At 42.8% G+C, this 12,374-nt stretch overlaps 1 protein-coding gene across 2 annotated transcripts in view; it reads right to left on the bottom strand.

Annotated features, from left to right (window-relative positions):
* Positions 1 to 12,374, bottom strand: part of EYA2 (EYA transcriptional coactivator and phosphatase 2) — a 268,108-nt gene that overhangs the window by 182,378 nt on the left and 73,356 nt on the right. For both annotated transcript variants that reach the window (XM_039249361.1, XM_039249362.1), the window contains exon 2: positions 2,372 to 2,490. In XM_039249361.1, the coding sequence (XP_039105292.1) occupies positions 2,372 to 2,480 (109 nt within the window). In that variant the 5' untranslated portion in view covers positions 2,481 to 2,490. The remainder of the gene's footprint in view (positions 1 to 2,371; positions 2,491 to 12,374) is intronic.

Here is a 12,374-nt window from a genome sequence, read left to right as displayed (position 1 = left end):
TGTGTGTAAGCTGCCCCTCCCGGCCCTGCCTACTCAGAATTTGGGAGCAACCTTCCTCCACCCCCATACTCAGCCCCAAAGCCTTCGCCTTGGCGGCCAGCCTACTCCCTCCAGGGCAGTGCAAAGGGTGCGGACAGCTCCACGCCACAAAAGGAGGAGAGAGATGAGGTGTTTGTGGGTGCCACCGCTGTGTAGGGACAATTATCAGAAGTAGGAGGACTCTTTAGGGCTTGACAGAAAGTGATTCTCACCTTTAGAAGTGGAGACCCTGAAGCCAGAGTGCCTGAGTCTGATTCCCGGCCCTGCTGCTAGCTGTGTGTCTCTAGGTTGCTTTCTTTATATTTAACCCCCCTGTGCCTCAACTTCCACATCTGTAAGATGGGCTCACAGCCTAACAGGGGTGTCATAATTCAGCGAGAAACAATACAGTGTACTGATTAGGAGAACAGGCTTCAGAGTCAGATGACGGAGGCTCAAATGTCAGCTGTCACTGAACTGAGTCATCTCAATCGAGCTACTTGACCCCTCTGTGCCTCAGTTTCCTCTTCTGTAACACAAGGTTAATAACACTACCCCCCTAATAACTGTGGGAGTTGTGAGGCTTCAGCGAGTTCATATATTCATGCCTACCACACACAAGTGCCGGGTATTTGCCCTGCTAATCACAGAGGAGGAGGGTTAATCTACAGTTACGCTGCTTTCCACAGTACCTGGCACAAAGTATGTGCTCATAAAAACTAAGGACATAAGGGAGTGGCTGGGATCCATCTAAGGGACAGCTGCATCTCAGCTCCCACTAGTGGCAGCCAGGTGGGAATGTGGGCCCAGCATGTCTAAAGTGTTCAGCATCTTGAGAGCAACTAGAAATCCACACTTTTATGTGAACTCTCCTGACATTTACAAGTTCATTTCTATTTAAAGGACAGCATAAACCAAACAAAGCCACACCTGAAGGGCAGACTTGTCATGAGCCGCCAGTTTGCAGCCATGATTCTACACTCACCGTGGTTATCAGATTCAGAGGAGAACGACCTTGGGACAGTAAGTTTAACCACTGTACCATGCGCCCATGGCGGGCCAGGCAGCGACAGGCATCCTAGGAGGCGGGTCGTGATTATGCCCCCCCGTTTGGCAGGTAAGAAAGCAGAGGCTCGGGAAAGTTAAACAATCTGCCCGAGGCCACTTGTCTAGGAAGCGGTGGGGCCGGGGTTCAGCCTTGGATCTTCCTCCCCTGGCAGCCTCCTCCGCCTCCTCCTCGCTTGCCTGGCTCTGAAATGAGGTCCCGGTTCGAAATAGTGCCTCTACTCAGAAAGAAGAGAATAATGATCTCTGAATGGGGCTCAATAAATCGTCTCAAATTCTCAAAGAGCACAGGTGGTTCACACGGACACTCCAAAGGGCCAAAAGAATGACGGTATGTTTGTTCTCCAGCATGTGGTTTGATCGGGGAGCCCAGACCCTCTCGGTGGTACTTTTAGTAGACTTGTCTCAGCTGCATTACCAGCATGCAAGGGGAACTTCATTGCCCTGGTGGCAGTAATAATTATCCCTGGAAGCCTGGAGTTGCTCAGAAGCAAATTCCTTGTGATGCTGTATGTGACTAGACACAAGGTTCTGGCTTCCCCCGACAGTGATGCAGGACCGATGCCCCTTGAGCGGGCATCAAACACAGACCATGAGGGAAAGTCAGCCCAGGGTCCCGGGACACCAGCGGCAAATCCCAAAGCGGGCCCGCGTAAAGGGTTAAGCCCAATGGCTAAACATAATAGCGTAATGCCTTCTGCTAACTCCCCGCTCTCCCAGGAAGGCTGACAGATCCCAAACAGAGCAAACAATAGCTGGAATTGTTCTCGTGGAAACGAGTTCGGCTGCACCGTTTGCCAATAATTTTCTAAACAGCTTAATTCTCCTCTGCTTCCTTGACTCCCACCCAACCTGAAAGCCAAAGGCAAGCGAGTTCTGGTCCCAGCGTCAAACCGCGGTAAACAAGAGGTCTGGCTGGATGCTGATGGCTGGGCGGGGGGGGAGGGCGCTGAGGGACAGGCTCTCCCGCAATGGAGCCCAGCCCCTGCGGGACACGCCCAGGGCCGCAGCCTGCAACACACCCGAAACTGACTATGAGCGTCTGCCGAAGTGTTAGCGTCTTTCCGCACAGGAAGTTCAGAACTCGGAGCAGCACAGTCACACCTCTGATGACCAGACGGGAACTGTTAGCCAGAGTTCGGGTGCAGAGGCAACGGTCCCGATGCCAGGAGGAGAAATTGTCATTGTGACGGTATTCTCGAAAGGGTGCTGTCAGTCCCTTACTAAATTCCGCGGTGGGGCGGGTGGGATGCCACAGGTCCCCCGAAACTCACGCCAGGAGGCCTACCTTCTACTTGACTCAGAGTCCAGACATCGGCGTCGGCCCGGCTAAGCTTCGGTTTGCGCGGACAATCGCTGTTTACAGTGAGGCTGGGTGAGATCACCAGTTCTAGCATTTCCTTGTACCTGAAAGAAAACAAAGGGGAAATATAATTTATTCATTAATTATGCATGCTTACTAATGATGCCTATTTCTTTCCCTAAGAGTATAAATATTAAAGCTGATTACCTAAACCCCGCCGTCTTATAAATTCTCCATAATAAAAATTCACTAAACTTTTCATCAAAGGGAAATAAGGAATGAAAATGAAGTGCTTGCTCCCCTCCAGAGAATACACACACTTGATTAAAACTTTCCCCTCCTTCATACTGTATTTTGCCATTAGAAAAATTAGATTCTGGTCTCTTTTAAATGTCATCTGAATGAGCTGGAGCGAGTGAGGGAGACTTTCCAGCAGAGGAAGGGAGAGACAGGCAGACAGGGAGCGTTTGGGTTTGGATTCCCAAAAGCAGAGGCTTGGGCAGAGGAGACTGACTGCAGTTTCGAGAGAAAAATGGACATGGTGCTCGTTGTACGGGCAGAGAGAGGCTCGGAAGGCATCCCTAACACTTAACAAGCCCCTCTCGGCGGCCCCTCCAAGAAAAGAAACACCAGCTCCTGAATTACTCACGACTTTGATAAAAGGTTATGGGGGGCAGGGAAAGCATGGGACAAATCTTCTGGGTCTTTCTTTCCAACCCTCTCTTTCTCATTTTTTTTTTAATTGAAAACCATTCAGTATTTGTACCATGTCTGTTCTTATTCCTCCTAAATTCCTACCCACTGGGGTTAGGAAATGAGGTTTCCAGTTCATGTACACAATCCTCTATGTGGCTGTTTTCAAAGGGCTCAACTACAACCCATAGTGTGTGGCACCGATTCAAGATGTCGGAAGAGAAAGGCTGAGTGTGTTGATAGCACATCAGTATCTCAAGATCATTGTTGGGGAGAACTGCTATCATTACTTTCATAAAACGCAACATACTGACTGGTGGAAAAGGGGTTATAAACCCAGATTCCATCGTGAAAAGGTCATGGACTCAAATTTCAGTTTCGTCCTCATTCACGACCTTGAGAAAGTTACCAAACTGCTCTAGTCAAAAGCTTTCTTATCTGGACAATGGGATTATCCAAGTACCGCCCCGAAGAGGTCATGGAGAGGATGAAAAGAGATGGTTACCTGTAAGGAAACACCTTAGTAGGCACCAATCTAAGTATCCCCCAGTCCCAGAGGACGAAGAATGATAGAGGCAGTGTGCTCCAGCGGTGGAGTGTGATACAGCAGAGCAAAGACAGACCCGCGACTCCATAAACAGCACGACAGAGAGACTGACAAAGTACTGAACAAAGTGGCAGAAGAGTACCCAAAATATGATATTTCCATGAAGTGCAAAATATACAAATCAATACTAGGGGCTCCTGAGTGGCTCAGTCGGTTAAACGTCCGACTTCGGCTCAGGTCATGATCTCTCGGTCTGTGAGGTTAAGCCCCACATCGGATTCTGTGCTGACAGCTCAGAGCCTGGAGCCTGCTTTGGATTCTGCGTCTCCCTCTCTCTTTCTCTGCCCTCTCCCAATCACATTCTATCTCTCTCTCTCAAAAATAAATAAACATTAAAAAATTTAAAAAATACAAATCACTACTAAATATTGTTTAGGGATACACACACACGCGATACACAGATAACAGTACGTATGGGATGAAAAACATTTCCGAGAATGGCTAACTCCGGGGATGGTACAGGATGCCACTTGGGACCACGTGGTACCCTGAGGGCCTCCTGTGAGTCTGCAACATTTTGGTTCAGGGCTTGACACAAATTATTGCCCATCCAAATCCAGCCTGTCTTTTCATGGGGCCAGGGGCTAAGAATGGCTTTCACATTTTCAAATGGTTTGAAAACAAATCAAAAGCAGGATAACATTTCATGACCTGTGAAGGTCACAGTGTCCATAAGTAAAGTCTTCTTGGAGCTCAGCCCTGCTGGTTGGCGGACGCTCTGCTCCACGGCTATTTCCACGTCGCACCTTCTGAGGACAGCAGGTGTGATGGAGACCCACAAAGCTGAGAAGATTTCAGAACCAGCAGCAAAGGTTGGCCACCCCCGGCCTTGGCTTGTAAGCAGGGGGTGGGCGTACCCCTGCTATGTGGCTACTTACTATACCCCTTCACGTGCCTGAAACACTTACTGTAAAAAAAACGAACAAAGAAATCACTTATCCCAGGACTTGCACATAGGAAGTACTTTATACACACTTTTTAATCTGATGAGAGGATTCCACACACACAAGCTTCTGGAGTTTATATCTTTATGTTCGCTGATAAACATTTGCCTGACGGGAAAGAAACAGCACTGTGCCTTCTGGCCTCAGTCACGGAGCTTATTTATCTTGCTAAGTGCTGCCGTCATTCCTCGGGAGCTCGGAGCAGGAGTGTGCCTGGGAGTTCTAACTGCTAGGAGAGCGTTTGGTGTGTTCACCTTGGACTTCTGCCTAACGCGATCAAGCCAACGTGGAAATCACCTTTATTTCCCCCCCCCCCCACCCCCAGCACCTGTCACAGGATCCTTCTAACATCTGCAGGAGGATGGGAGGGGGGAAAAAAGATGGAAGGGAGTGAGGGACTTGGAAGGAAAGAGAGAGAGGGAATCTATAACTGAGTGATTAGTTTATTTAAACAAATTTTTATTTTATTATTTTATTTTATTTTATTTAAGTTTATTTAAGTTTATTTGTTTATTTAGAGAAAGACAGAGACAGGGTGAGTCTGGGAGGGGTAAAGAGGGAGGGAGAAGAGAGAGAATCCCAAGCAGGCTCCACATCGTCAGCACAGAGCCCGACACTGGGCACTAATTCACAAAACTGTGAGATCATGACTTGAGCCAAAAGAAAGAGCAGGTCGCTCAAATGACTGAGCCACCCAGGTGCCCCCTTCAAAACAAAATTTTAAAAAATTTCCCATTTAGTCTCATTTTCCCACCCCAATCCTTAGACAATGAGTCTAATGGATTAAATATTAAATATGTCTCCTTATAAATGATGCTGTATTGTTTTATGTGTGACTTGTGCTTTAAATTACATGGATAGTGCTATGCGTAAGATCTCTTCTTGTTTATCAGCCTTTTCCTCTCCAGTCTGCCCTATGATTTTATAATGGGTACACATTGCTGAATAGTCATCTAGCTTTTAGTTGAAATTCCATGCTGTGTTTTCACTCTATTTATGAACTGCCCTAGTGATAAACATCTAGGAATGTTCATCTCTCCGCTACCTACAAATAACGCTGCAATGAACATCTTCTTAAAAAAATTTAATATATAAATTTTTTTATATATTAATATATAATATTACATATTGTATATACCCAAGGATGCCTCCGTCTCAGTCGGAGGAGCGTGTGACTCCTGACCTTGGGGTTGTGAGTTTGAACCCCATGCTGGGTGTAGAGATTACTTAAATAAAAAAATTTAAAAAATATATACCTAAAACGTGTATCTCTCTTTATTTACACACACACACACACACACACACACACACATTCTTAAATGTATATGTATATATTCAAGGATATCTGTCACTGGGTGTCTGTCAACAGAACTTGAACAAGTACTAGCAAACTGTTCTTCATAATTCCTGTGCTAAACTAGATTCCCACCAGAAGGGCCTCAGTGTTCTAGTTTCATAAATTCTTGCTAACATGTAGCGTTGCCCAACTTTCTAATTTTTGTCAAACTAATGGGTGGAAAGTGGTAGCACAGTTGTTTGAATTTGTATTTCTATGTTTACTAGCGCATCTGAGCACAAAGTCACATAACTGTGGGACATGTGAGTTTCTGGGAACTGTTTACTCATATGTTTTATCCTTGCTCACTTTTCTACTGGGCTTTCTTTTTTTTCTTTTTTTAAAAAAGCTTATTTACTTATTTTGAGAGAGAGACAGAGCATGAGCAAGAGAGGACAGAGAGAAAGAATCCCAAGCAGGCTCCATACTACCAGTGCAGAGCCTGATGGGGGGTTCGAACCCACAAACTGTAAGATCATGACCTGAGCCAAGATCAAGAGTCGGATGCTAAACCAACTGAGCCACCCAGGCGCCCTTATTGGGTTTTCTTTTTATCTTTTCTTGCTGATTTTCTGGAGTGCCCCGTAGGGTCTAGGTATTAGCTCACTGCTGGTGTTTGATGCTGTAAATTTCTTAACTTTTCATTTGTCTGTTTTCTTTTTATATGGTGTCTTGTAGAACAAAAAATGTATATATTTGCTCAATAATTTCTTTTCTTGTAGGTGTAAAGATTATTTCCCTAACCCTAGGATATGAAAATGTGTCTACATTTTAATTTAGCTGCATTTCTGCACTCACTTTGAATTTTAAAAGATGCTTAAATCTTTAATTCCTCCTCCTCCTAATATGGTTTAGAGTTGTATTCTTCTCCAATATTGGAGAAAATAAAAATAAGCCATTTTTCCCAATATGTAGTAAACTCTCCAACCGAGTTCACCTCCCAGCTATGATAGGCTAGTTTGCATTTTTGGCTCAATCTCCCGATCACAATACAAAGTAAAAGCTACAAAACACCATCCTCATAAGGTACCAGAGGGCAACCAACGGAGGCCTTGAGGGTCCAAGATTCAGAGAGGTGAGACATGGAATGAATGAAGTCTGACTTCTACCACTTTACCCCTCAAAACATCTGCTAATTTATAAGCACAGAAGAAAAAAGAAGAACAGCTTTTCCCATCTCATTGGGCTGGGGAGACAAAAACTAGACTTCAAGGCTACGAAGGCAGCTGGCACCGAAGAGCTATGAGAATCAGAGAGAAGTGAGCCTGACATTGCTGATAATTATAACCTTTGAGGAATTTGCTGATACCTAACTAAGCCGGGTGGCGTGTCAGAGAAGCCAAGCATAGGGAGGGGCGGGTAGCTAAGAAGACAGGAAATGAAGCAAAGCTTCTGGAAATCTCCCAGCACTAGGGAGGTAAAATCAGAGTTCATGGCCCATCAAGGATGAGAATCCTTGGTAAATACACCAGGTTTTTACTGAGACCCCTGAAGGGTTATTCCCTCAGAGCATGGGCAAACCAAACAGATGCTGACTTAAGCCATCCAATAATCCTTTATGGGACCCAAGTGATTCACCTCTAGGATCATCGGCTGGCAGAAGAAAAGTAACTTTTCTTTTGGGGAAGGTCTCACCTTCCTGTGTCTCCTCAGTTTTTCACGTGTAATGTTTAGCACTTAATAAAAGTTATCAGGCACCCAAGGAGATAAGACCAAATGATCAAAAACCAAGACGAAAACCAAACCCACAATAAGTTCAGATACTGGAGCTGTCAAACACGGACTCCTAGGCTACCTTGATATTATGATCAAGAAAAAAGATTTAAATGAAGAATGCTACTAGAGATATAGGATGTTTTTAAACTCCAAATGAAAATTGGAAAATTGGAAAATACAATAATTGAAAGTCAGAGCTCAACAGAGCATTTGAACAACAGATTTGATGTAGCAAAAGAAAAGATTAATGAACTGGAAAGTAAGTCGGTAGATAAATCTCAGAAAGAGGGCTGGAAAGGAAAATAGATTTTTAAAAAGCATAAAAGAAACAAGGGACATGGAGAAAAGGCCTAACATACATGTAACAGGGGCCACAGAAGGATAGAAGAGAGGGAATGAATCAGAAACAATATTTAACAAGAAACTGACAGAAACTCTTCCAAGACTGATAAAGACATCAAGCCATTGCAATCAAGAAGTTCTGCAAATCAGAAGTAAAATAAATACAGAGGGAAACACTCCAGGGAATATCATAGTCAAACTGTACACATGTGAGATTTTGTTTTCTTAAAAGCAGACAGAGAGTGAATAAAGGACAAATTCTCTTTAAAGAAGGAATTGTAAGACTTCTTTGCAAGTAGGATGGAAACTGAAACACAATGGAGGTCCGTCTGCTAATGCAGAATTCTATGCCAGCAAGAAAGCCTTCAAAAATGACACAAACCAAAAATTCTATTATTTGCCACTAAGAGATTTGCACCACAAAGGAATGCTCTGGAAGCATGAAAATTCAGCAAAGGACGGAGAACATCATTAAAGGATAAATATGCAAGTTGGAGGTGGATAAGTTTATACGTTCTAAGGACACTGCATTTTTTCTACAAGTGGTGCAAGTACTAATTTATAGTAAACTTTAAAATGTATAAAGGATGCATATTACAATCTTTAGGGTAACTACTTAGAATAATAATAAAAAATGTATGCTAACAAGCTAATAGAGGAGAAAATGCAGTAATAAAGATACTTAATCCAAAAGAAAGCAAGAAAGTAGAGGAAAAAAACAAAGAAGAGATAGAATAAAAAAAAGAGATTTAAATTCCAATTCATTAATAATTAAACATTCAATGTTCATCTAACTTACAGAATAAATACTCCCACTAATAGACAATATTACAAGACTGGATTATAAAACAGGCTTTGGGGCACCTGGGTGGCTCAGCTGGTTAAACACCCAACTCTTGATTTTAGCTCAGCTTATGATCTCATGGTTCACGGGATCAAGCCTGGTGTCAGGTTCTGTGCTGGGATTCTCTCTCTCCCTCTCTCTCTGCCCCACCCCTGCTTGTGTGCACATGCATGCATGGGCTCTCCCTCTCTCTCTCTCAAAATAAATAAATAAACATTAAAAAAATGAACTACAGTCTTAGTACAAGACACCCTTTTTAAATATAAAAACACACAAAGACTCAGAGCAAAGAATTGTAAAAATTCAAACGCTGCAAACACCAGACAAAAAAAAAGCTGACATAGTTCCGAATAGACTTGAAAATAAAAACCATTACTATAGATTTAGCAGAACATACTGTAATGATAAAAGAATGAAGATATAACAATTAGGAAGTTTGCCTTTCCCAAAACTAATTTCCATGGTATTGACTCCCAAAAAGGAATAGAGTAGTCTAGGTCTTTGTTAAGTAATTCAAGATCTAAACTTCAAGCATACCTATAGCAATTCAAACGCATCCTCCTTTGGAGGAAAATAAGTAAATATCACTAACAAAGCCAAAGTAATAGAAATACCAGTCCTCACAAAGAAAACAGAACTCCGACTTAGGAACTGGACAATTACTCTTTCCGCTGCCAGCTAGAGCTCATGGGTACTGCTCTCTTACAGAAGCAAATGATTAAGTACACAAGTATAGCAGTCCTAACAGTACACTGAAAAAAACCCTTCCAAAAATTCTAATCCTAGCTCCCATTTCCCAAGTCCCCATTCCATGGCAGGCAATTTTCCCCATCACTTTTCCATTACCTCCTTGAATTCTCTCAACCATCCTGGGAGACAGAACTGTCCACCCCCTATTTCCCAACAGGATAACTGAACATAGATGTAGGTCTGAGCACAGCATGAACACCAAGGAAACACAGATCATTCCTGTTTGGTGAAACTTACCCCGTTCTGCCATTAGGATCTGAGAAGAAGCTTTTCAGATTTCAGCACGTGATGAATTCTGGATTTAGGTTTTATGGGTCATATTCTTTTATTATTGAATTACATGGGGACAGCATTGCCTGGGTGGCTCAGTCAGTTGAGTGTCTGACTTTGGCTCAGGTCATGATCTCACGGTTCGTGGGTTCGAGCCCCCGTGTCGGGCTCTGTGCTGACAGCTAGCTCAGAGCCTGGAGCCTGCTTCAGATTCTGTGTCTCCCTCTCTCTCTGCCTCTCCCCTGCTTGCTCTCTCCCTCTCAAAATAAATACACATTAAAAAAAAAAAGAATTACATGGGGACAAGAGGTGGGAGGCTGACGTCTTTTAGGTATTTTGAGGCCCCTGAGGCTCTTGACCTGGTCCTCATTATAATGCTCATTTTCCAGGTAACAGAAATAAAGATAATCAACACTTGAAAAGCACTTAGTCTGGGGCCAAGAGATCTTGGCCTGTATTGCCTCATTTACTCCTATGAGGTGGGTAGAGATGAAGGTTCAGAGAGTGACTTGCTAGTTAGTGGCAGAACCAGGATTCACAACCGGGTGGCCTGGCTCTGAGGTCTGTGTATTTTATTTTAATTAATTAATTACTGAAGTACAGTTGACAGACAAAGCCATATTCGTTTCAGATGCACAGCACAGTGATTTGACAATTCTATGTACTACTCAGTGCTCATGAGGATGAATGTAGTCACCATCGTGGACTATATTTCCTATTCTTTACTTTTCATCTCCATGACTTATTTCATGTATAACTGCAAGTTCGTACCTCTCAATCTCCTTTACCTATTTTGTCCATCCTCCCCCCCCCCCCCCCCCCCCCCCCCCCCCCGCCGCCTCCCCTCGGGCAGCCACATTTGTTCTTTGTATTTAAGATGTTTGTTTTGTTTTGTTTTTTAGATTTTATGTATATGAGACATGTTATTTGTCTTTCTCTGTCCAAGTTATTTCACTTAACATAATACCCTCTAGGTCCATCCATGGCAAGAATGGCAATATTTCATTCTTTTTCCCGGCTGAGTAATACCCCACTGTGTATACATTTCACAACTTCTTTATCCATTCATCTATTGATGGATACTTGGATTGCTTCCATATACTGGCTGTTGTTAAAAACGCTGCAAAAAACATAGTGGTGCATGTATCTTTTCAAATTAGTATTTTCATTTTCTTTGGGTAAACATCCACGAGTGCAATTAACGGATCACACATTATTACTATTTAATATTTGAAGAACCTCCCATACTGTTTTCCACAGTTTACATTCCCACCAATAGGACATGAGGATTTCCTTATCTCTGTGTCCTTGTCAACACTTGTTACTTCTGGTCTTTTTGATTCTAGTCACTCTGACTGGTGTCAGGTGATATCCAATGGAATCTGAGGACTGCTCTGGGTAATATGAATATTTTAACAATATTAATTCTTCCAGTCCATGAGTATGGTATTTGTGTCATCTTCAATTTCTTTCATCAATGTCTTATACTTTTCAGAGTAGAGGTCTTTCACCTCCTTTGTTAAATTTATTCGTGGGCATTTTATTCCTTTGGTGCAATTGTAAATGGGACTGTTCTTAAAAGCTTTCTTTCTGCTACTTTGTTATTAATGTATAGAAACACGGCAGGCTTCTGCATATTAATTTTGTATCCTGCAACCTTACTGAATTCATTTACGAGTTCTAACAGTTTTTTGGTGGATTCTTCATGGTTTTCTTCATGTACACTGTCATGTCATCTGCAAAAGTGAATGTTTTACTTCTTTCTTCCAATTCAGATGTTCTTTGTTTCTTTTTCATGTCTGATTACTATGGCTAGGATTTCCAGTACAAAGTTGAATCAAAGTGGTGATAGTGGACATTCCTGTCTTGTTCCTGATCTTAGAAGAAAAGCTTTCAGCTTTTCACCATTGAACATGATGTTAGCTATGGGTTTTCCAAGAAAAGCTGTGGCCTTTACTATGTTGAGGTATGTTGCCTCTAAACCTACTTTGTGGAGACTTTTTATGATGAGCAGATGTTGAATTTTGCCAAGTGCTTTTCTTCTGCATCTACTGAGATGATTATACAGTTTTTATCCTTCCTTTTGTTAGTGTGATGTATCACATTGATTGGTTTGTGAACACTGAACCACACTTGCATCCCTAGATTAAATGCTACTTGACTGTGATACTTTTAACGTATTCCTGAATCTGGTTTGTTAATATTTTGTTGAGGATTTCTGTGTCCATGTTCATTAGGGACACTAAAACTGCAAGTAAAACTGGGTCAAAAATTGAGCCCAAGGCCTATCCAGCTCCAATATCCAGAGAGTCACCTGGTCAGAGCTCTGGTTCTGTCGTTTGCTACATGGGTTCAAATTCCAGCTCTGTGTCCCATCAGTTGTGTGACCCTGGGCAAGTTAATTAACGTCTCCGGGCCTCGTCCATAAGGATGGAGAAAATAATGGCACCTTCCCTGGCAGGTTCTGTGCAGATTAAGTTCGAGAA

Source organism: Hyaena hyaena, unplaced genomic scaffold (assembly GCF_003009895.1).
Source record: "Hyaena hyaena isolate Hyena2069 unplaced genomic scaffold, ASM300989v1 scaffold_335, whole genome shotgun sequence".
Taxonomy (NCBI): domain Eukaryota; kingdom Metazoa; phylum Chordata; class Mammalia; order Carnivora; family Hyaenidae; genus Hyaena; species Hyaena hyaena.
This window is presented reverse-complemented; position numbering and strand designations above follow the sequence as displayed.